The 25425-nt window shown below is 42.3% G+C and overlaps 1 protein-coding gene across 1 annotated transcript in view; it reads left to right on the forward strand.

Annotated features, from left to right (window-relative positions):
• The window catches only part of LOC137374344 (RCC1 and BTB domain-containing protein 2-like), an 84213-nt gene that overhangs the window by 10942 nt on the left and 47846 nt on the right, over window positions 1–25425 (forward strand). The window contains exons 4-8 of the mRNA XM_068040273.1: window positions 1219–1385; window positions 5081–5239; window positions 8570–8677; window positions 10164–10306; window positions 12204–12394. Of these exons, the coding sequence (XP_067896374.1) occupies window positions 1219–1385; window positions 5081–5239; window positions 8570–8677; window positions 10164–10306; window positions 12204–12394 (768 nt within the window). The remainder of the gene's footprint in view (window positions 1–1218; window positions 1386–5080; window positions 5240–8569; window positions 8678–10163; window positions 10307–12203; window positions 12395–25425) is intronic.

The raw sequence follows: 25425 nt of genomic DNA on the forward strand, positions 1-25425 counted from the left end.
GGGACTTGAGCAATTGCAGCTTCAATAAATCCTTGTTAAGTCTTCAGTTCTTTTACTTCATCTAAACTAATGCTTAATCTAAAGTTTAACAGCTATTACTCTTCCTAGCAACAATCCTTGGCAATTCCTGTAGAGTGGGTTGTACCCTGGACAGAATCTGTGTAGTGTCCATTGTAATTCGAGCAGGGTTGCACACAATGAATGGACTCCTTAAATCTGACCCTTTTGCCTACCAGGAAATGTGCAGTAATCCACAATGAAGAGACGTGCAAGTTTAATCATGGATTTTAGAACATCAGTCCTGTTTTGGTGTTAGATGATAAAGTTGAATGCTGAAGCAGTCGATGATGTGACCAGTGAATATATCTTGAGCCATTGCATTATATTTTCTTTATTATCCTTGTATATTCTTTTTGTCTATAGTCTTCTCAACTTTGAAGTTCTAACTTATGTAATTCTGATATAAAATAAGATTTTAAGCCAACATATTGCAATATTTTATGCGCACAAAGCTGAAATTTTTGGACAGTCAGTACGTTCAATTTAAAAAATGTAATGCAGGTTTCATGTAGCCAGACTGTTTTGTATGTCCTTCTTTTGCTCTCTGGAAACTTGTAGCTTTGAGCCAATTTCAAGTGGTGGCAGTTGGATGCTGTAATTGGCCGCAAAGCCACTGGGTTCAGGAAGGGAAAATGCAGTTTTAGTCTAGTACAGTGACTGCTGCTAGTAGTGTGGTTACGTGGATGCCAACTGGGATAGGGTCAGGCTTCAAAGCAATGTGTACAGCAGTTTAATAGCCTGCTAACTCTACCTGCCAAGGCTCAAATGAGTCATGCCCACTTGGGCTCGCACCTGAGGTGCCCACTGCATGAAGAACTATACACTAGTGAGTTAGTGCCTTCAAGGGAGTATAGGAAAGGAGATTTCAAGAAGAACATAGAAATTGGTGCATCAAAAAGGAGCAATACTGTTTGGGGGCAACAGCTGTAATTTGTGCAGCTTTAAACTTTTTTTTAAAGTTTTAATGTTACTAGTCCTTTATTGTACTCATTGCAGTATCCTGTAAAAATGCTTTCTTCAGACTTTATTCAGAACAAATTGCACAAATTATTAGTTAAACTCTAATTAGCCTGGTGTAGACACCATGGGCTGAATGATGACTCCATAACATTGCTGTGTTGTCAAATCTAAAAAATACTTGCTGTTGTTGGTTTGCAGATGGAGAAGTTTATGCCTGGGGGAATAATGGTTACAGTCAGCTTGGCAATGGGACAACTACTCAAGGCTTATCACCTTGTCAGGTTTCCACCAATCTGCTACACAAGAAAGTAATCGAGGTGGCCTGTGGATCCCATCATTCCATGATACTGACATCTGATGGGGAAGTGAGTAAATTCTTTGGAGATGGGAGATGTTAAAAAATAAATTCTTTAATATACCGTAAGACTCCAAGGGTGCCCAGTATAACACTTTAAGGATATAGAAGAAAAGCTGGGATGAGGTAAGGCCAATAAGCCCATTCCTTTTGATGGATTATTGAAACTTGCACCAGGCTAGACTCTCCCGAGCATTAATCTGCTGAAGGATGTATATCCACATAGTTGGAAGGAATTGGGTCTTGTGCCTGTATCAATCAGAAAATTAGCTGTCATTCTTTTCCAATCTCTCTGGTCTTCCCTTCTGTGGCTTTGCCTTCACCCTTACAAACCTCTGAGAACTCTCCTCTTTAGCATCCCCTGCCACTGGCAGCCATGAGTGTAGCTGTCTAGGCCCTAAACTCTGGAATTTCCTCCCTGAACCTTTGCCTCTCCATCTCTCTTCCTTTAAGACAGCTCCTTAAATGGTTGGTGACATAGGTGAGGGTTTTAATCACCTGTCCTAATGTCCCCTTCTTTGGCACAGTGTCAGTTTCTTGGTCTGATTGTGCTCCTGTGAAGCACGTTGGAAATGTGAATGTGAAATGTTATGTGTAAGACTTACATGCATTTATTTTCCAGCACCATTGTCCTGGGCTTTTGGAGAGCAATGCCAAACCTACTTCCCACTTTTGTATACACTGGTTATTCTCATTTAGGATTGCTACAGGAGACCAATTCAAAAAATGGACACCCAATTTTCTGTTAATCATTCTTGGCATTCTTCAGCTATGCCACCTTTTCCTTCTGTGATTAGTTGACCTGAATGGTTTGTCCAGTTCTTGCCTCCTCCTCCACCTCCACCATTGCTCTGGCTGCCAGATACCCAGCTTGAGATGTGGTGAACAAAAATGCCCATCTGGATGTTGAGATATTAGTTGAGGCACTGGGTGGGTGTTGGTTTTGTTAGGCTTACAATTCATCAATACAGTAGTGCTTAAACTAGATTTAATACAAATATTGTACTCTTACACTGAAAGTTGATAATTTCAGATTTTTTTTATGTGCAGGAAAATGCAAAGCTACTTGAATATATATTACATTTTGTCTCCTGTTAATGCTGGCATTCTTGTAGTGAGGAAATACAATTAATACCCTATTTATAGTGCAGAATTATTGGCTGGAATTTTACATGACAGTGATTTTGCGTGGCCAAGGCCCTTAACTGGCCTCGGACAGGACTTCCGCCCTTTGAGGCAGGAAGTCTTGCCTCCAAGAGCTGACAACCAATCAGCAGGCCGGCAGCTTTTCAGCCCAAGCAGTGCCACTGGGAGCGGTGGCCAATGCTGGGACTTCACCCATCCAGAAGAGGACGGTAGACATCGGCTTCCATAAAGGTAAGTGGGATTTTGGGCCTTGCCGGGGAAAGTCAGCTAGGCCCGGGTGAGAGGGGTGGGGGTCGTTCAGGAGGGCTGGGGGAGGTGCTCCATCGAGGGCAACGTGCTGCTAGGAGGGGGAGTCCTCTGTTGAGCACAGGGTGCCCAATCTCCCCCCCCCCCCCCCCCCACCTGCTTGCAGCAAGGAGGCTGTCAGATTTTACTGGGCAGCTTCCACAGGTGCTGAAATTCCCGGCCGCTGCTGACGGCAGGGGCAGGCCCTTAAGTGGCAAGTAATTGGCCACTTACAAGCCTCAATTTATTGTTTCCAACTGTCCCGCTGCTGTAAAATGGCAGCGGGGGCAGTAAGCGACAGGAACGACGCCTCCCGCTTGATTTTACACCCACCAGAGGAGAGCGGAGAGCGGAGGGAGGAGGGGCAGTGGCGTACAATTCCAGCCATTGTTACTGTTGTATGGTTTGGTATTTCATACTTCAATTCTTCCAATTTACACTGTGACAGATTCAGGAGCTAATGGCTAATGTATTGGGCAAGTTTTTCATGTGTTACTGTAAAGTTGCAGTTGTGACATTTCCATTCTATTTGTGGAACTTCCTTGTTGTCAAGGAATAGTTTGTGTGGGCCTGCAATGTTAAAAGTGCTTCACTGACTTGTATGCGTGCACTGAGATGGCAGCCTTTTGTGTGATCAGAAAATGGTGGCAGTAGCCATCATTTTCACCTGCCATCAGAGCACTTTAGGGCGGCTTCCCTCGTTGGGCTTTCCCAGCATGGAATGGCATGCTGGGAATGGAGATTACAGGCCCACGGCCCATAATTCTCTGTCTGTAAATGTGACAGAAAATCAGAGGCTGCTGGTATTCCCTGTGAGCGTTGCCAAATGCTGGATCTTTTATCTCCAGAGACAGAGCTATAAAGTTACAGTACCCTAATCAAGTTAGTCAGCAGATGGAGTTTAGGTCCATTTCTGACAGAGGATGTTGAACTCCGTTTGACCTATGTAACATTTTCCATTGTTGCTTACAAGCTAAGCAATGTTCAGTTCACACTTTATCACAATTGCAAATATTAATTTATTTATAACAATTCTTTTTGAGATATCGTGGCAGCTTAGATGGGACATCAGAGTATTTTCTCTGTTGATGTAGTTTCATTCTGGTAACTTAACTTCCTAATAAATTTTTTTTATTGGTTCTTGGGATGTGGGCATCAGTGGTGAAGCCAGTATTTATTGCCTATCGCTAATTGCCCTTGAGAAGGCAATGATGAGGCACTGCCTTGAACTGCTGCAGTCCCACAGTGCTGTGTGGGAGTGAGTTCCCGGATTTTAACCCAGTGACGAGGAAGAAACAGGGATATATTTCTAAGTCAGGATGGTCTGTGACTTGAAGTGGACCTTGCAGGTGGTGGTGTTCTCATGCATCTGTTGCCCTTGTCCTTCTAGGTGGTAGAGGATGGGGGTTTGGAAGCTGCTGTCGAAGGAGGCATGGCGAGTTGCTGCAGTGCATCTTGTAGATGGTACACACTGCTGCCACCGTGCATTGGTGGTGGAGGGAGTGAATGTTTAATGTGATGGATGGGGTGCTGATCAAGCAGGTTGCTTTCTGCTGGATGATGTTGAGCTTCTTGAGTGATACTGGAGCTGCGCTTCTCCAGGCAAGTGGAGAGTGTTCCATCTCACTCCTTACTTGTGCCTTGTAGATGGCGATACAGTTATATCAATGTTTCCATATCAGTATGTTAGCAAATACAATTGATTACCAGCAAAACACATCAAATAATTTGCATTTATGTAGAATCTTTAATGTAGAAAAATGTCCCAAAGCATTTACAAGGGTGTAAAGACAAATGGATGCTGAGCTAAAAGGGCAAAATAGGATGACCAAAAGCTTGGTCAAAGAGGTGAGTTTTAAGGAGAGGGCGATGTGAAGTAGAAATGCTTAAGGAGGGAATTACAAAGCATGGGACTGAGACATCTTGAGGCACAATACAAAGGGAGGAGGGGTATGCTGGAGGCTGATGTCAGAAGAATGGGGAATGAGTGTAATACAGCTGTCTGTACATCTGTGTATGTATCTGTGCACATATGCATAGTCAAATAAAACCAAAAGATGTTAAAATACAAGCAGGTGTCTGTCTTCTACTTCCTTCACTGAGTCAAACTGATAGAAAGGAGTCTCAATCTTGTATACTTTTTGGTTTAGAGCTTTTTTTTAATGTATGATTTTTGTCCTTGATTCTTCAGTATTTTAATTCAGAATTACCCCCTCTTGATCTTGTATACAGTTTAGAAACTTTTTGCTAATATATTTATGCTTTTTATGACAGGTTTATGCCTGGGGTTATAATAACTGTGGACAGGTCGGATCAGGGTCCACTTCTAATCAGCCAACACCACGAAGAGTGACCAGTTGTTTACAAAATAAAGTGGTTGCCACTATTGCCTGTGGTCAGTCATCCTCCATGGCAGTATTGGATAATGGAGAGGTGAGCAATGTCACGTGATAAGCAAGGGTAAACTGCATGCTTAATCTTGTACTTTAAAATGCTAACACAGTCATCATTGCAATAGTAGGGCTGATCTTACTGAATTTCTTCATGTTTACAAACCATCAGCATTTCAAAGGGGTGTCTGCTTGCTGATTTACATTTCTTGCCCATGAAGCTGTGGGCTAAATCTGTTGTGCAAGGCTGTGCAATTCTGTGGCTGGCGTGATGGGAAATAAATGGTGCCTTGCAGCATGTTGAGATTTCACACCTTCTGGCATAACCTGGTGCCTGAAATGTGTACTATAAAATACTGTTTATAGTTACTGAATAATAAACTTGTTTTTTAAGATGTAGTATATTAAAAGACTTTAGCATTGTTCTGGGTACTCTGAACAATTCAGTATAAATATGAGCAAACAGTTTGTCATCTATCTTGGCGACATGTTACTTCCTAAATATAGTGAGAGTCTGTAATGATGTTGATAACCATTTCTATATTGTGCACATTATAAATTTTCGATCTCTTCTACATATTCTCTTGAGTGCAGCATCACTGGCCCAATGAACTGGAGAACACTTTTGCTGCCCAGACTGTACTTAAATAGTATTGTGAGCTGAGGACTGTAACAATGAGACCTGTTGTGTGTACTGGATAGTGTGATCTTGTACACACCACCATGTGTGTTCTCTTGTCTTGTTTGGAATGCAGATTGATGGACACTGTAATGAGGTGAGGATAGCTGTAAACCACTAAACAGATTTATATATAGAATCATACAATGGTTACAGCACAGAAGGAGGCCATTCTGCCTTTCATGTCCATGCCAGCTCTCTGTGAGTGCAACTCAGCTCGCCCCACTGCCACGTCCTTTTCCGTAGCACTGCAAATTTTTTCTCTTCACGTGCTTATCCATTCCCTTTTGTATAAAGCCTCAATTGTATATGCCTCCACCACACTCTCAGGCAGTGCATTCCAAATCCTAACCACTTGCTGCTTAAAAAGGTTTTCCTCATGTTGCTGGTGCTTCTTTAGCCATTCACCTTAAATCAGTGTCCTCTGGTTGTCGACCATTTTGAAAATGGGAACAGTTTCTCTCTATCTACTCTGTCTGGATCCATCATGATTTTGAACACCTCTATCAAATTTCCTTTCAGCCTTTGCTGCTCTGAGGAGAACACCTCAGCTTCTCTAATCTGTCCACATAAATGAAGTTCCTCATCCCTGGAACATTCTCGCAAATCTTTTATGTACCCTCTCTAAAGCCTTCATGTTCCTTCCTAAAGTGTGGTGTCCAGAATTGGGCACAATATTCCAGCTGAGGCCAAACTAGAGTTTTATACAGTTTATCATAACTTCCTTCCTTTTGTACTGTATGCCTCTATAAAGTCCAGGGTCCTGTATGCTTTATTAACCACTTTCTCAACTTGCCATGCCACCTTCAACAATTTGTGCGCAAATATCCCCAGGTGTCTCTGTTTCTGCACCCCCTTTAGAATTATGCCCTTTATTTTACATAGCTTTGAGACGAATGAGGAGAAGCAATCCCACCTCACACTTTTTCTGCACTAAGTTTCATCTGCCACATGTCTGCCCATTCCACCAGTCTATGTCTATCATTATCCTCCTCGCAGTTCACAATACCATCGGGTCTGTGCTATCCCCTGGATGTAATCCGAGGCAAATGAGCACCGATTGAAAAGAATCCGCCTTCACCCGGAGACATTACCCCCGCACCCCGGCTCTGCGAGCCCTCGAAACGTGACTCCTAGACCTAGCTTTGGACTTGTGGTCGCACTGGAAGCTGCTGAGCCCCCAGATGAAGTAGGTACAGTGCGGGCAGAAGGTGGGCTTGGTCAGCGTCACTTTCCTCAGGCGGTGTCCGTGGCCCAGGTGCCAGCAGCGGCCGCTCGCCGCTTTCCTGCGGCCCAACAGCAGGTTGGAGTTGGGGCTGGATCCACACTACGGCTCCCTCAAGTGGGGGAGTGAAGCCCAGCTTTCCGCCATCTGCCTGCATCCTGCTTGGACTCGGGGTGCTGGGCGGGGCGCCCGGCCTCCCCTCTCGCAGCTGATGAAGGTCACTGACCTGAAATGTTAACTCTGCTTCTCTCTCCACAGATGCTGCCAGACCTGCTGAGTATTTCCAGCGTTTCTTGTTTTTATTTCACTAACAGATTATCTCATTGCTGTTGTTAGAACTTTGCTGTGTGTAAATTGGCTCTCGCATTTGTTGACATTGCTACGACCGACCGCTCCAGTCAAAGCCCCCAATCAAAATATACTATTCTGATTGTGGTGGGAGAAACGCACTGTTAATTCAATCCCTTCGCTCCACAGATCGCCAAACATATCATTTAAAACTTTCCAAATTAAAGAAAGACCCAGCCAAATTGTACCATCTATTATCCCCTGAATGAGGCTTTAAATCAATAAATTAACTCTTTAATTCGAAGAACTAAATTCCTAAACACTATGAAGATATAAACAACATTTAGAATAGAAAAAATTAGAGTCCTTGCAAATTTACAGTCCAATGTTGCTTGAAGTCCTCACAGAATGTTGCTTGAAGTCCTCGCAGTTGTCCAACGTGGAAAATAAGTTCTTCCACAGTAGAACAGTCTGTAGTCTAACTCCAGTAGTAGGTGATGCTTTCCTTCTGCAACGAATTTCAACAATTAACGACTTGCAAACTCTTTCAGTAGAATCAATCTGACTTTAGAGTTTTTGAGGGATAAAAGATTGTCACAGTCTAACTTCCCTTCCTTCAGTTCAAATTACCAGACATCTCTGTTTTTGGCTTGACTTTTTTAGAATTTTGAGAGATAATAATTAAACAGACTAAAATCCTATTCCTTCAGTTTAAATGGTTGCAAGCTCTTTTTTCAGGTGCTAAATACCACCGCTGTCTTGTCTGTCCTCTGTGTCTGTGTTCTGTTAGAACAAACTGTCTTCAACTAAAAAGCCAGTTCAAAATTGAATTGTAACAAATGTATCGCTTGATACTCACTCCCAGTAGCTCTATCTACGGTAACGAGAATGCACCCTTTGAATCGCAGTATCCAAATGGCTGTTTCTAAGGCAACGAAAATGCACCTTCCTGTAACTCCTGAGGCTTGCTGGTTCTTAAAGCAATACTGATCCTTTGCAAGCCCTAAAGGCAAACCGCACATTCCTGGAAAAAAATACTACAGGACCATGACAACATGGAAACAGTGACTGCACTTCAAAAGTATTTCATAGGCTGTGAAACACTTTGGGACATCCTGGGGATATGAAAAGCACTATATAAGCACAAGTTCTTTCTTTAACTGGTTTGTCTTGCATTGCAGGTGTATGGTTGGGGTTACAATGGTAATGGGCAACTTGGATTAGGTAGTAATGGTAATCAACCGACCCCATGTAGACTGGCAACATTACAAGGAGTTCATGTGTGTCAGGTATGTTTGGTGTTATGTCTGATGACATTTTGGCTTGTTGGTAGTGCTTTCCTATGAGTAAGAAGTTTGTAGGTTCAATCGAACGCTACACCAGGACATTATCTAGACTGACGCTTTAGTGTAGTGCTGAGGGAATGTTGCATTGTTGAAAGGGCCAGCTTTTCGTTGAGATGTTAAACCTGGTCCCGTTTGCCTATTCAGGTGGACATGAAAGATCCCATTAATTTTTTCAAAGAGCACGATTTCTTTTGGCATTCTAACCAATGCCAAACAACTTCACCACAAACAGATTAATTAGGAATTTGTTATCGCTGACTGTAGGGTTTTAGTGTACACAGGTTGGCAAATGCATTTGCCTCCATAACAATGAAAGTACACTTTAGAAGGAATTCTATGAAGTATGTTGGAATAATCTGAAGACCTGTAAGGTGCGATATAAAAGATGTATCTCTCTGTATATTTTGTACAGAAGACTATACAGGACTATTGTAGTTGGTAAGTGATGGTGAGGAGGTCGTCATAGGGGACATTATGGTGTATGGTACTGTAGCACACTTTAGAGAGCGTGCTCAACTATTCCTGGCCTGTGTTGTGGGCTCTCATGTTCAGGCTTGTTGTTTCCCACTTGCAACTCTTGCATGCTGCTAGTCTCCTGCTCTGTGCCTTCATGTAACAGTGATGAGATATGGAAGTTTGCGTGCATTATGACCAAATTTCCTACTCTCTAGTGAACCACATTGACAGGGGACATCGTATTTGTAGGCTATGGGTTTCTTTGATCTTAAAGTAGAAGGGAGGGTTCGTTTTATGCATGGGTCACCTTATGTGCAATTGTTTTTAAACTGGCACTAGCATCATTGCAGTATTATACTACTTGAACATCTGCACTGAGATCCACACGCAGCTTTTAAATTTTAAATGTATTGACGGTGTGAGTGTCCTCACTACATTTAAATAAGATCGAGGTAATTGTCCAGCTCACCCCACAGCACTTGCTAAACCTGGAATTGTACTCCTATGATGTAACATCCAAGCAGTGTGAGTCTGCCTCCTTCTGAAGGAGTTGCATGTTGCTCCTTCTGAGATTCAGCTCAGGACTTGACTCTGGTGTTTGCTGCAGCTTTTTGTGTCACGATGTAGAGGTATAGTCAGACTGGGTATACTACACTGCAGGTCGAAGACCAGTAGCTCCAGTGAGCTGCTTGCAGCTGGTAACAACTCCCTTATACTATATGATTCCAAATGTTAATTTTATGCCTTTGGAGTTCTGAGTATAAATGCACCTTAATATGCCTTACCTTGAAATAAAATCTGTATGTTGTGTAGTCTGATGTAAGAAAGAGTATTTGCTGCTTGTATCTTTTAATCTGGTATAGATGAAGTAAGTGTTTAATACTAGCTTACCCAAGCTGTGGTTCTTTTTTGTTCGTGTTTCAGCTTGGAAGTGCCTGACGCTGATGTTTGCAACTTGTAACTTTATTTGCAGATTGTCTGTGGCTACGCTCACACACTTGCACTAACAGATGAGGGTTTGCTCTATTCCTGGGGAGCTAACGCATACGGTCAGCTGGGCAGTGGCGTTAAAAACAACCAATCTTGTCCGGTACAGATCATTGTGGACAGGGAAAGGTAATGGTTGTGGCGATATCTCAAACATCACTCAGTTAACGTTAATAACTACTCTTTAAATCAGATATGACAATCTTGTGTTTTCTTTTTCATTTGTAATGTACAGTGTAGTAAAACCTTTTATTTTCTTTTTGCAATCATCTGTATGAATAACTTCTGATGGCCTTTGGAGGATTGTATCTGATGGCAGCTGGTGATCACTGTAACATTGATAATGAATTGTTGTACTTGCAGCTCGTTTTGCCACTAAATTACATGTTCGCATTGCCCTGCAGTTGTTGTGTCGTAGAGGATCATAGAACTTAACAGCACCGAAAGAGGCTGATTGGCCCATTGGGCTTGTGCTGACTCTGAAGGAGCTATCCACTTAGTCTCTTGGTCCATTTGCATTGTTTTTTCTTTTCCAAATATTTATCCATTTTCATTTTAAAACCTATTTTGGATTCTGCTTCTGCCACTGTTTCTGGTTGGCATTCCATATCCTAGCAACCTGCTGCGCTTTTAAAAAAGGAAATAAAAATCCTAACCATACCTAAAAACAGTCAAATCTACTGATGCAGCGGCGAATGGAAATAGTTTTTTTTTAAATTTACTTTATCAAGATGTCTCTATTTTGATCACTGTTACTAGAATGTATCTATCAACTTGTGTTGTGTATCAAGAAAATGGTTGAAAATTTTAAGTTCCTTGGTTAAGTGCAACGATAATTTTTTTTTTGCGTTAGATTGTTTTAATTATCACAATAGAGCCTGGTTGGTGATCCGGTTTCCTATAGTGTTTTCAACATAGTGAGGGGAAATGTAGGGAAAACAAATCCAGAGCTCCTTGGATGATAAAAGAGGTAGAGATGAAGATACAGAAGAAAAAGTGTGCTTTTGACAGATGCCAGGTAGAAAATACAATTGAGAACTAGGCTGAATATAGGAAGTCCAGAGGGGAAGTGAAAATGCAAATAAGAGAAGCAAAGATGGAGCATGAAAAGAGGCTGACAGCTAACATTAAAGGAAACCCAAAGTTTTCTATTGACATTTAAATAGTAAAAGGGTGGTAAAAGGAAGAGTGGGCCGATTAGGGACTATAAAGGGGGTTTACACATGGAGGCAGAGGGCATAGCTGAGTTATGAAATGAATACTTTGCATCTATCTTTACTAAGGAAGAAGATGAAACTAAGGCAATGGTGAAAGAGGAGGTAATTCAGACACTAGAAGGGTTTAAAATTGATGCTGAGGAGGTATTGGATAGGCTGTCTGTACTTAAAGCGGATAAGGCACCAGGACTAGATGAGATGCATCCAAGGATACTGAGGGAAGTGAGGGTGGAAATTGCTGAGGCACTAGTCATTATTTTTTAGTCTTCCTTAGACTCTGTTGGTGCCAGAGGACTGGAGAATTGCAAATGTTAAACACTTGCTCAAAAGGGTGTAAAATAAGCCCAGCAACTACAGGCCCGTCGGTGGTGGGGAAACTTCTGGAAGAAATAATTCAGGACAAAATTAATAGTCACATGGACAAATATGGGTTAATTAAGGAAAGGCAGCATGGATATCTTGAAGGAAAATCATGTTTAACTAACTTGCTGGAATGTTTTGAGGAGGTAACGGAAAGGGTTAATGAGGGCAATGCTGTCGATGTGTACGTGGACTTTCAAAAGACATTTGATATGGTGACATGTTAGTGAAAGCACTTCATTGTATGAGCCATAAAATTGTTCATTGAACTAATACAAAGTCAATAAATTACAAAAGTATCAATAAACTGCAACGTGTAGCACATTCAAACAGCAGCATAAAGTTCATGGGCTGTACTTTATACCTAAGGGAGTTGCATTTGGTTCTAGTATGCTTTCCTTTATTTACAGTACTGTATCCCTGTTGATTGTATTTTTCTTGTTCCCTAGGATTGTGGAGATTGCAGCCTGCCATTCTACTCACACCTCAGCTGCTAAGACCCAAGGTGGTCAGGTCTACATGTGGGGCCAATGCCGGGGGCAGTCGGTCATTCTCCCACAACTCACTCACTTCTCTTGCACGGACGATGTGTTTGCCTGCTTTGCCTCTCCAGCAGTTACATGGCGCCTCCTGTCCATAGGTAGGATGATTTTACTTTTTGACTATTTTCCATTGACTGTATGAGGACTGGAAATTTGATTCATGAAAATTGATTGTTGCAAGTCCGCTGTATGATATAATCTGCAATATCATAGTAAATAATAGTGAGAATTATAATCGGAACCTGACTCAACGTATTTAGGGTAGGGTAGCATAGTGGTTATGTCATTGGACTAGTAGTTTGACTAATAGTTCAGAGAATGCAAATACAAATCCCATCATGGCAGTTTTTGAGAAATTGAATTCAGTTTTCAAAAAGTAAAAACAAAGTGTGGAATAAAAAGCTGGTGTAACTGTAAAGGTGACCATGAAGCTATTGGATTGTTATAAAAACTCAAGTATTGTCCATCATGGTTAATTCTTAACTGCCCTCTGAAGTGGCCAAGCCACTCAATTGTATAAAACTGCTATCAGGGTAATTAGGAATGGACAATAAACCTTGGCTTTGTCAAAACTGTATAATTAACAAGGATTTCTAGACCATTATAGATAACATTGCCAAGAAGTTTTAGTCATATTGTAGTGAAAATGAAATATATAATGCTGAACCTGGCAGTGCAGGCATTATATTGTTTTTTGTCTTCTTGCTGTTTTGCCTATTTGATGCTTATTCTGTTTGAGAGGGAGTCTCACCTGTTCTTGAGTAGGTGGCTTACTGACTTGTCTCCTGGTAGTGGGGTGCTTGGAAAGAAAAGGACAGAAAAGAGGAAAATTGGCTATCTTTAGGTAATATCACTGTAATCACACCTTGTGCCAACTGGTAGTGGAGCAGCATTGACTGTAGTCATGGAATGAATGGTCTGTGCATTTGAGTATCAGCTCATGTTTTGAAATTGGCATGGTGCAGCCTTAATGCTTGGCATATTTTTGTTTCTGTCACATACCAATACACAATCACATGAGCCAGTTTGTTTTAATGCATTGAAATGTATTCTCATCTGATGTTTTTATTGCTTCAAACTGTTCACAGCTGATCGTTTACTTGGACTAACTTCCCATAACCTGGCCCGCTCATTCAGAACGGGGCATATTTGGATCTGACACCCAATTTTCCCCCTTACTCAATGGGCGTCCGACTGAAATCTGACCTGTTCTCAGACAGACTAAGTTAAAATCCGATCCCATGGCTCTGATATGAGTGTTTCTGGCTGCAATTCAGATTAAGCTTTTTAATACCGTTATAATAGATTTCTTTAACATTATTATTACCCTTAGAATTATGTATACTGAATGAATAACTATGCTAATCTGCCCCTATTTAAATCTGTAGTCTTGCCATTAAATAACTAAATTTCTCATGTAAATGTTATGGACCCCAATTTTAACTTGGAGATGCAATCAGAGTGTGTGAGTGGGATAGCGGGTACGAACCCACAGCTTTCCACAATGTGGAGGCCTTTGATTTTAATGATTAGACCTCATTTAAATAATGCTTCCAGATTTCTCAGCTGATTCACAAGTCTGCAGATGTGCCACCCACTTGCATGATGCAATTTCCCCTCTTAAGTCCCAGCCGCTGCCTGCCTCTTCAGGGGAATAGGGATAGTGTTACCTTTAATGAAAAGGATTGTTAAAAATTGTTACTGTGGCTGGGAAGAGAGAGAACACGGGCCCCGGGGTTCTCCAATGCCTCCGCGAAGGTCTTGAAAAGGGCCAGGAAGGATGTGCTGTTCTCCACAAGTGAGAATAAGAAACCTGTTGCTATATTTGAAGAAGACTTGGATTGAGATAGCTGAGGAAATCTGCAGGAACGTGACGTCAAGTGCCTGGATCCAGTGCAGGAAACATTTCTGGATCAAACTGGAAAGTAGCAAATATAACCTCCCTATTCAAGAGGGGGGTGGGGGGGGTGCAGACAACAGGTAACTATAGGCCAGTTAGCTTGACGTCTGTCGTGGGTAGGTGTTGGAATCGATCATTAAGGAGGTTATAGCTGAGCACTTAGAAAAACTCAAGGTAATCGGGAATAGTCAGCGTGGCTTTGTGAAAGGGAAATCATGTTTAACTAATTTATTGGAGTTCTTTGAAGGAGTAACATGTGCCCTGGATAAAAGGGAGCCCATTGATGTACTGTACTTGGATTTCTAGAAGGCATTTGACTAGGTGCCATGTAAAAAGTTATTGTGCAAAGTAGGAGGGCATGGTGTAGGGGATAACATATTAGCATGGATAGAAGATTGGCTGTGCTGGGGCCGCAACTTTTTATAATTTATATCAATGACTTAGATGAGGGGAGCGATGGCATGCTAGCTAAATTTGCAGGTGACAAAGATAGGTAGGAAAGTATGTTGTGAAGGAGACATAAGGAGGTTGCAGACTGATACAGATAGTTTGAGTGGGCAAAAATCTGGCTGATGGAGTATAATGTGGGAAAATGTGAAGTTGTTCACTTTGGCAGGAAGAATAAAAAAGCAGAGTATTACTTAAACAGAGAACGACTACAAAATTCCAATGTGCAGAGGGATCTAGGTGTTCTAGTGCATGAGTCACAACAAGTTAGTATGCAGGTACAGCAAATAATAAAGAAGGCTAATGGAATGCTATACTTCATTACGAAAGGAATTGAAAATAAAAGAATGGAACTTTATGCTTCAGTTATGCAGGGCATTGGTGAGACCTCATCTTGAATGTTGTGTGCAGTTTTGGTCTCCTTATTTAAGGAAGGATGTAAATGGGTTGGAGGTGGTTCAGAGGAGGTTTACTCGATTGGTACCTGGAATGAGCAGGTTGTCTTACGAGGAAAGGTTGGACAGACTGGCTTGTTTTCACTGGAGTTTAGAAGAGTGTGGGGAGACTTGATTGAAGTTTATAAGATCCTGAACGGTCATGACGAGGTGGATTTGGAAATAATGTTTCCTCTTGTGGGTGAGTCCAGAACTAGGGGGCACTGTTTTAAAATTAGGGGTTGCCCTTTTAGGACAGAGAGGAGGAGAAATTTTTCTCTGAGTGTTGTGCAACTTTGAAACTCTTTGCCTCTGAAGGTGGTGGAGGCGAGGTCATTGAATATTTTTAAGGCGGGGGTAGATAGATTCTTGTTAGGCAAGGGAATCAAAGGTTATTGGGGGTAGATAGGACTGTGGAATTCAAGACACAAACCGATCAGCCATGATCTTATTGAATGGAGGAGCAGGCTAGAGGGGCTGAATGGCCTACTTCTCCTAATTCATATGTTCTGTGTCCTGACTTCTGGGTCCTCCTTTACCCATCTCCTGCAATGCATATCCTTCCACATTCTCATGTCCTTCAGACACCATTCATACTACTCCTCATCCCTACATCACTTTCTTCACATCCAATCACAATGGTACATTGCACCACCATGCTCACTCTTTACTAATACTCACCTGCTACTTCTTTCACTGCTGCCACTAACACCATCCCGTCTCATCTCCACTGACCTACTCGACTTTTGCCTCCCCTGAACAAGCCTCTTTAATTTGCACTGTAATAATTTTCCACAGAGATCCCCATTCTTTAGTTTAGTTTAGAGATGAGGCACTGAAACAGGCCCTTCGGCCCACCGAGTCTGTGCCGACCATCAACCACCCATTTATACTAATCCTACACTAATCCCATATTCCTACCACATCCCCACCTGTCCCTATATTTCCCTACCACCTACATCTACTAGGGGCACTTTATAAGGGGCAATTTACCTACCAACCTGCAAGTCTTTTGGCTTGTGGGAGGAAACTGGAGCACCCAGAGAAAACCCACGCAGACACAGGGAGAACTTGCAAACTCCACACAGGCAGTACCCAGAGTTGAACCCGGGTCGCTGGAGCTGAGGCGCTGCGGTGCTAACCACTGTGCCGCCCTATGACATCTGCCTAATTCTCTCTTTTATCTTGTGCAGTCCATGCTGAAGAATCACACATCCTTGCTAGCCACTCCTAACATTATCCAACCCCCTTTTTGTAGAAGAGAGTGCAGAATAACAGAGAGAGGGCCAGAAACACCAGAGATTGTGGAAGTGAACCTGGTGAAGGAGGAGGTCCACAGAAGAGGAGGACATTCCTCCTGATGATGCATCGTCACACGTTACATGCATTGCAAGCACCAGCGCAGTGACTGTCAGATTGAATGTGTTTTAGTCAGATGGATGGGCCAGCACCTGAGGAGCATAAGTGAGCAGGAACAGATAGTGGTGACTGGGACAACTGAGGTGAATGCCTGTTGGAGGGTGCTATCCTCGCCAAGCTCAAAGATGTGGAACTCTGGGGGCCAGCAATGCAAAGGAGAATACTGGAGGCACAAGAACAAATATGTGAGGTGTTGATAGTTCTTCCAGGCATTCTATCTCCTGTTAACCACCAAACATACAAATGGTGTGCAATGCAATATGTTGGCCGCTCCGAACATTAATTCTCTTACACATTCCATCAATCAACATGTATGGTGCAGTTAAGGAATTCTTCATCCAGGGTGAAATCACATATTGATGTTGATCCCCATAGCACAACACTGACTCATAGGCAGGCATCACTTATCCTGGAACAGCAATAAGTATCTGGGCTTTCCAGGCTCCCTCATTTCATTGAACTAGTATCTTCAGATTGTTCACAAGCTCCTTGCGTACATAATCCTCCAACAAGTCTATTGATGCACTGATGGAGTATTTAAAGTAGTATCATCAGGTAGCAATAGTATTGGCGCAATCACAGGAACAGTCACAAAACAATGTCACTTTGCTTGTAAGGCTTCCCAACATAGCACACCAATCCAAATTTTCTCACCTTCTACCGAACCATGTTCCCATCTGGGTTCCAGATTTTTATTTATTTTGTCTAATCTAGCATTTAGTAGCTAATTATTTGTAATACCATTTAATCTCTCTGAACCTAATTTAAATAGAAAATCCCTCAATACATACTTGCCTTCTACAAGTACCTTTTGTGAGTGTTCTGGTATCTCTCTAAGCTGATTCTTAAAAAAAAAAAGCTAATACAGTTTGACTTCGCATTCAGAAATGTAATGTGGCAAATAGAAGTAAGGGGTTAATTGCACATTCACTGAGGGGGAAAAAACATTGGACTTGGGGAGTAGCACAATGGCAGTTTCATATGTGCTGCAAAGTCAATTTTTTAAAAATCGAACATGTTCAAACTCTCTCATTTTGTAATTCTCCAATGCTGTTTTTACCCCCCCCCCCAAAAAAAAATTGTGCATTGGAACAGTGGCATAATGCAAATTGCAGTCAAATCAAATCTATATCATGTGTCTTTGTACTTCTTGTGAAAGCACAAAGCCTTCCTTAAATCTCCTAGTTCGTAGGGGGCACAATCTTAAATTAAAATGAACATACAGTGATTTTAACAACATTCAGACTTTCATAACTCTAGGTACCTTAATCTCCCACAATCCTTCAAGTTTTATTTGGTCTCAACCACCTTAAAATATTGATTCCTTGTTATCGCTTTTTAAAATATTCTTTCATGGGCTGTGGGCATCAGCATTTATTTCCCACCCCTAATTGCCCTTGAGAAGGTGGTGATGAGCCGCTGCGCTGAACCACTGTAGTCCATGTAGTGTAGTTACACCTACAGTGCTGTTAGGGAGGGAGTTACAGAATTTTGACCCAGCAACAATGAAGGAACAGTGATATAGTTCCAAATGGGGATGGTGTGTGACTTGGAGGGAAGCTAGTTGGTGGTGCTCCCATGTGCGTTTGCTGCCCTTGTCCTTCTAGGTGGTAGAGGTTGCGAGTTTGGAAGGTGCTGTTGAAGAAGCCTTGGTGAGTTGATGCAATGCATCTTGTAGATGGTACACACTAGTGGAGAGAGTGACTGATTAAGGTGGTAGATGGGGTGCCGATCAAGTGGGCTGCTTTGTCCCGGATGATGTCAAGCTTCTTGAGTGATGAGTGACTGCACTCTTCAAGGCAAGTGAAGAATATTCCATCACACTCCTGACTTGTGCCTTGTAAATGGTGGAAAGGCTTTGGGGAGTCAGGAGGTGAGTACTTGCTTTTGGCCATGTGGCTCTTGTAGCCACATGATTTATATGGCTGGTCCAGTTAAGTTTCCGGTGAATAGTAACCCCCACCCCCACCCGCCATCTCAGGATGTTGATAGTGGGGGATTCAGTGATGGTAATGCCATTGAATGTCAAAGGGAGAAGGTTAGATTCTCTCTTGTTGGAGGTGGTCATTGCCTGGCATTTGTGTGGAGTGGAATATTACGTGCCACTTACCTGCCCAAACCTGAATGTTGTCCAGGTCTTGCTGCGTGGGCATGGACTGCTTCATTATCTGAGGAGTTGCAAATGGTACTGAATGCTGCAGTCATCAGCGAACATTCCCACTTCTGACCATATGATTGAGGGAAGGTCATCGATGAAGCAGCTGAAGATGGTTGGAACTCCTGCAGCTATGTATTGGGGCCAAGATGACTGGCCTCCAACAGTCATAACATCTTCCTTTGTGCTAGGTATGACTCTAACCAGTGGGAAATTTTCCTCTCATTCCCATTGACTTCAGTTTTGCTGGGGCTCCTTGATGCCATATTCGGTCAAATGCTGCCTTGATGTCGAGAGCAGTCACTTCACCTCACCTCTGAAATTCAGCTGTTTTGTCCATGTTTGGACCAAGGCTGTAGTGAAATCTGGAGCCTAGTGGCCTTGGCAAAACCCAAACTCATCATCGGTGAGAAGATTATTGTTGAGTGAGTGCTATTTGATAACTGTGCTGACGACACCTTCCATCACTTTGCTGATGATTGAGAGTTGTCTGATGGGGTGGTAATTGGCTGGATTGGGTTTGTCTTACTTTTTGTGGACGGACAGGGCATACCTGGGCAATTTTGCATATTGTAGGGTAAGATGCCAGTGTTGTAACTGTACAGGAACAGCTTGGCTAGGGGCGTGGCTAGTTCTGGAACACAAGTCTTCAGTAATACAGTGGGGATGTTGTCAAGGCCCATAGCCTTTCTGTATCCAGTGCATTCAGCTGTTGCTTGTTGTAACGTGGAGTGGATTGAATTAACTGAAGACTGGCATCTACGATGCTGAGCACCGCAGGAGGATGCCAAGATGGATCATTTACTCGGCACTTCTGGCTGAAGATGGTTGCGAATGCTTCAGCCTTGTCTTTTGCACTAATGTGCTGGGCACCCCATCATTAAGGATGGCCATGTTCATGGATCCTCCTCCTCTTCCGGTTATTTGTTTAATTCTCCACCACCATTCACGACTGGAGATGGCAGGACTGGAGAGCTTTGTAAAGCCTGGCTCGGGTATAAAATTAGAACCCGAACCGGGCCCAAGTCCTTTAATTTTTTTTGTAAATGCCCGACCCAACCTGAAAATAACAAACATATTATTGAAACAGAAAAAAAATCGTAGATTAAAATGAAAACAATACGAAACAAAACCGTACAGTCCAGCCCAACCCAATCCGAGCCCGAATGCTGGACGCAGAATATAGACCCGGCCTGAACCCGACGCCTGTGGTCCGGTTCGGGTCGGGTAACCCGGCTTAAGAACTTTGATCTGATCTGTTGGCTGTGGGATGACTTGGCCCTACCGTATGCTACTTCTGCTCTTCAGCATGCATGTAGTCCTCTGCTGTAGCTTCACCAGATTGGCATCTCATTTTTAGGTAAGCCATTTGCTGTTCCTGACATGCTCTCTTCTACTCCTTATTGAACAGGGTTTGCCTCTGTCTTGATGGTAATGGTAGAGTGAGGGATATGCTGACTGAGGTTACAGGTTATGTTTTAATACAATTGTGCTACTGTTGATGGCCCACAGCGCCTCATGCCTCTGAGTCTATTCCATTTAGCATGGTGTTAGTGCCACACAATATGATGGAGGGCGTCCTCAGTGTGATGATGGGACTTTTTTTCCACAAAAGGAGTGTGCGGTGGTCACTCCTACCAAAATTGCAATGGACAGATGCATCTGTGACGAGTAGACTGGTGAGGACAAGGTCTAGTAGGTTTTTCCCTCTTGTTAGTTCTCTCACCACCTTCCACAGGCCCAATATGTCAGATATGTCTTGCAGGATTAGGCCAGTTCAGTCAGTAGTGGGGCTACTGAGCCACTCTTTGTGATGAACATTGAAGTCCCCCATCCAAGTATATTTTGTGCCCTTGCTACCCTCAGCGCTTCTTCCAAGTGGTGTTCCACATGGAGGAGCACTGATTCATCAGCTGAGGGAGGGAGGTATGTGGAAATCAGCAGGAGGTTTCCTTGCCCAAGTTTGACCTGATGCCATGAGACTTTGAGGTTGGAATCAATATTAAGGGCTTCCAAGGGCCACTGTGCTGCCTACTCTGGTGGGTCTGCCCCAGAGATGGTGGAGACATTGATTTGGTGAGTAAAGGAACATAAGAAATGGGAGCAGGAGTAGACCATTTGGGCCCTCGAACCTGCTTTGTCATTAAACTAGATCATGGCTGATCGTCTACCTGAATGCCATTTTGCTGCACTATCCCCATATTCCTTGATATTTATTTATTTAGAGATACAGCACTGAAACAATTGATTTCTATCGTGAACATATTCAATGACTGTGCCTCCAAAGCCCTTTGGGTAGTGTATGACTATATCAGCCTGTTGCTTGATTAGAGTGTGGGACAGCTCTCTCAATTTTGATGCAAGTCCCCAGATTTTAGTGAGGAGGACTTTGCAGGATTGACCAGGTAAGTGTGCCTATGTCATGTCCTGTGCCTAGTTTGATGCCGGTGGTCCATCCTGTTTTATTCTTTGACTTTTCTGTAGCGGTTTGATACAACTGAGTGGCTTGCTAGGCCATTTCAGAAGGACTTAAAAGTGGAAGATTTTATTTAACAATCCCAACATAGTTTATATAGCTAGCCGTCCATCTTGGTAATCCACAGAAAAACCAGCAGAGCTTAATATCGCAAAAACAAGATATTTGTAGACGTATACACAGAAAACAATTAACAAACATAAGTCAACGTATGTTCATACAAAAGACAGTTACAAAGTTACAAGTATTCACATCACAGCAATAAACCATTGTTTCTGCTTCACACAAGGCCACCTTGCACCCTTCTTCATCAAACTTCATCAGCATATCCTTCTACTGCTTTCTCCCTTGTACTTACCTCGCTTCCCCTTAAATGTACCTATGCTATTCACCTCAAATGCACCTTGTGGTAGTGAGTTCCATACTCTAACCACTCTTTGGGTAAAGAAGTTTTTCCTTAATTCCCTATTGGATTTATTACTGACTATCTTATGTTTATGACCTCTAGTTAATAAAATAATGAATACGAGTAGACCCATATGGCCCCTTGAGCCTGCTCCGCCATTCAATACGATCATGGCTGATATTTTGCCTTAATTCCACTGCCCTGCCTGCTCTCCATATCCCTTGATTCCTTGAGAGACCCCAGAAATCTATCTATCTCAGCCTCGAACATATTCAGTGTTGGAGCATCCTCAACTCGCTTGGGTAGAGAATTACGAAGATTCACAACCCTCTGAGTGAAAAGATTTCTTCTCACTCAGTCCTAAATGATCCACCCTTTTATATTGCGGCTGTGCCCCTGTGTTCTAGATTTCCCCAGCCAGGGGAAACAACTCTGTGTCTACCCTGTTGAGCCTTTACAGAACCTTGTATGTTTCAGAGATCACCTCTTCTAAACTCCAGAGAGTATTGGCCCAACTTACTCATCCTCTCATCCCAGGAACCAATCTAGTAATCTTTTGCTGTAACACCTCCAAGGCAAGTATATCCTTCCTTTGGAATGGATATCAAAATTCTGCACAATACTCCAGGTGTGTTCCCACCAAAGTCCTATACAATTGCGGCAAGACTTCCTTGTTCTTGTAATGAAAGCCAACATGCCATTTACCTTCCTACTTGCTTGCTGTAGCTGCATAGTAACTTTGTTTTCCTTGTATGAGTATATCCAAATCTCTCTGAACATAAACATTTAAAAGTTTCAAACCTTCTTAAAAAAAATGCTTTTCTGTTATTACCAAAGTGAATAACCTCACGCTTCCCCACATATTGCTCGATCAGCCACCTTGTTTCCCCCCCACTTAACATGTCTAAATCACTTTGCCAACATCTTTAATGTTTGTCCCAAAACTTACATTTTGACCTAGTTTTGTATTGTTAAGAAACTTGGATAAATTATTTCCTCTCTCTTCGCCTAAGTCATTAATATAGGTTATAAATAGTGGAGGTCTCAGCACTGATCCTTGCGACCCTCCTAGTTACATCCTGCCAACTTGAAAATGCCCCATTTATCTCTGGTCTCTGCTTTCTGTCTGTAAACCAATACTCTATCCGTGCCAATATATTACTCACAACTCCTTGAGCCCTTATTTAGAGATACAGCACTGAAACAGGCCCTTCGGCCCACCGAGTCCGTGCCGACCATCAACCACCCATTTATACTAATCCTACACTAATCCCATATTCCTACCACATCCCCACCTGTCCCTATATTTCCCTACCACCTACCTATACTAGGGACAATTTATAATGGCCAATTTACCTACCAACCTGCAAGTCTTTTGGCTTGTGGGAGGAAACCGGAGCACCTGGAGAAAACCCACGCGGTCACAGGGAGAACTTGCAAACTCCACACAGGCAGTACCCAGAGTTGAACCCGGGTCACTGGAGCTGTGAGGCTGCGGTGCTAACCACTGCGCCGCCCTATGACATCTGCCTAATTCTCTCTTTTATCTTGTGCAGTCCATGCTGAAGAATCACACATCCTCGCTAGCCACTCCTAACATTATCCAACCCCCTTTTTGTAGAAGAGAGTGCAGAATAACAGGGAGAGGGCCAGAAACACAAGAGATTGTTTATCTTGTGTATTAATCTTTTGTGTGGCACCTTTATTGAATGCCTTTTGAAAATCCATGTTTACTACATCTACTAGTTCTCCTTTATCTACCCTACTGGTTACATCCTCAAAAAACTCTTAATAGATTTGTCAAACACAATTTCCCTTTCGTAAAACCGTGTTGACTTTGTCTGATCATACTATGATTTTCTAAATGCATTGTTAAGACTTCCTTAATAATAGACTCCCGCATTTTTCCAATGACTGATGTCAAGGCAATTGACCTGTAGTTCCCAATTTTCTCTCTTCCCTCCTTTTTTGTATTCTTTTCACGCAACGTAGGCGTCGCTGGCTAGACCAGCCTTTACTGCCGATCTTTAATTGCCCTTGAGAAGGTGGTGGTGAACTGTCTTCTTGAACCGTTGCAGTCCATGTGCTGTAGATACACCCATAGTGCTGTCAGGAAGGGAGTTATAGGATTTTTACGCAGCGACAGCGAAGGGATGGTGATATAGCTCCAAGTTAGGTGTGTGGCTTGGAGGGGAATTTGCAGGTGGTGGTGCTCCCATGCATCTGCTGCCGTTGTCCTTCTCGGTGGTAGAGGTCGTAGGTTTGGAAGGTGCTGTCGAAGGAACCTTGGTGAATTGGAATAGTGGTATTACATTTGCTAACTTTCAATCCGCTGAGACCATTCTAGAATCTAGGGAATTTTGGAAAATCATAATCAGTCCATCCGCTATCTCAGCAGCTACTTCTTTTAGAACCCTGCAATGTAGGCCATCAGGTCCTGGGGATTTGTTGTATTTTAGTCCCCTAAGTTTCTTTAATTCTTTTTCTCTGCTGATGCTAATTACTTTTAAGTTCCTCCCTCTTATTAGCCCCTTGGTTACCCTCCTATTTTTGGTATGTAATTTGTGTCTTCTACTGTGCAGGCAGACACAAAATATTTGTTTAATATCTCTGCCATTTCCTCATTCCCCATGATAATTTCTCCTGTCTCTGACTCTAAGGGACCAGTGTTTATTTTAGTTACTCTCCTTTTAGATACTTGTAAAAGCTCTTGCAATCCGTTTTTAGATTCCAGGATTATTTGCTCTCATTTAATTTTTTCCCTTATTAAAGTTTTGGCTGCCCTTTGCTGGTTTCTAGAACTCTCCCAATCTTCAGGCTTGCTGCTGTTCTTAGCATTATAAACCACTTCTTTTAATCTAATACTTAACTTCCATAGTAAGCCACAGATGGATCTTCCTCGCTGAGTTTTACTTTTTTTAACGGAACTTGTTTTTGTTGAACATTTTGAGTCATTTCTATAAATGTTTCCATTGTTTATTTATCGCCATACCTTTTAGTCTATTTACCCAATCAACATCTGCCAGCTTTCCCCTCATACCTATGTAATTGACTTTGTTTGCTTCTTGTTTTGGACTTGAGTATGTCGCTCTCAAACTTAATATGGAATTCAATTTTATTATGATCATCTTTTCCCCAGTGGATCTGTTACTAATTAACCCTGCCTCATGATAAAATCTAAAATAGCTTTGTCTCTAGTTGGTTCTGCAATGTATTGTTCTAGGAAGCTGTCACAAAAACATTCTACAAGCTCATCTTCCAGCCTACCTTTGCCTGCAAGTGAGAACATCTTCTCTGTGTACAACCTGTCAAAGCGTTGCATAATCTTAAAGACTGCTATCAGGTTAACCCCTCAATCTTCCCTTTTAGAGAAATGTGTTCAGTCTTCCGCTATAGGTATAACACCTCATTTATGGTATAATTCTAGTAAATTTCTTTGCAGATGTTGATCAACAGCAGTAGCTGTTGTGCTCTGCTGCTTGCTTCTGTGGAGAGAACCATAAATGATGTGGCCATGGTATGGTTATATGTGGAAAAAATATCATTGGAAATTAAATAGTCTGGTACCTAGTAAAATCTTGCTGCAGTGAGATAGGTCAGATGTAGTCTATGACTGTTACTGCCTTTGAGAATTTTGAGAGCGAATAAGCTGGAAGTTAGAAATCGAAGTGTTGCATGTACTGCCTCTTTAAATGTGTGCCCTTTTTTGTTGTTTCTAGTTGCAGTGTCTCAAAGAACTAAAAGCAGTTTAACCCTTTTTAGTCCCTGTTGGTGCTATCAATGATAAAGCATTTAACAGGTCCATTACATCTCAAAGATGTAATAGAAGAACATCTAGAAACCGAAAATATAATAAAGAGCAGTCAGAACGAATTCAAAGAGGGGAGGTTAT

The sequence above is a fragment of the Heterodontus francisci genome, chromosome 10, assembly GCF_036365525.1.
Source record: "Heterodontus francisci isolate sHetFra1 chromosome 10, sHetFra1.hap1, whole genome shotgun sequence".
NCBI classification, from domain to species: Eukaryota; Metazoa; Chordata; class Chondrichthyes; order Heterodontiformes; family Heterodontidae; genus Heterodontus; species Heterodontus francisci.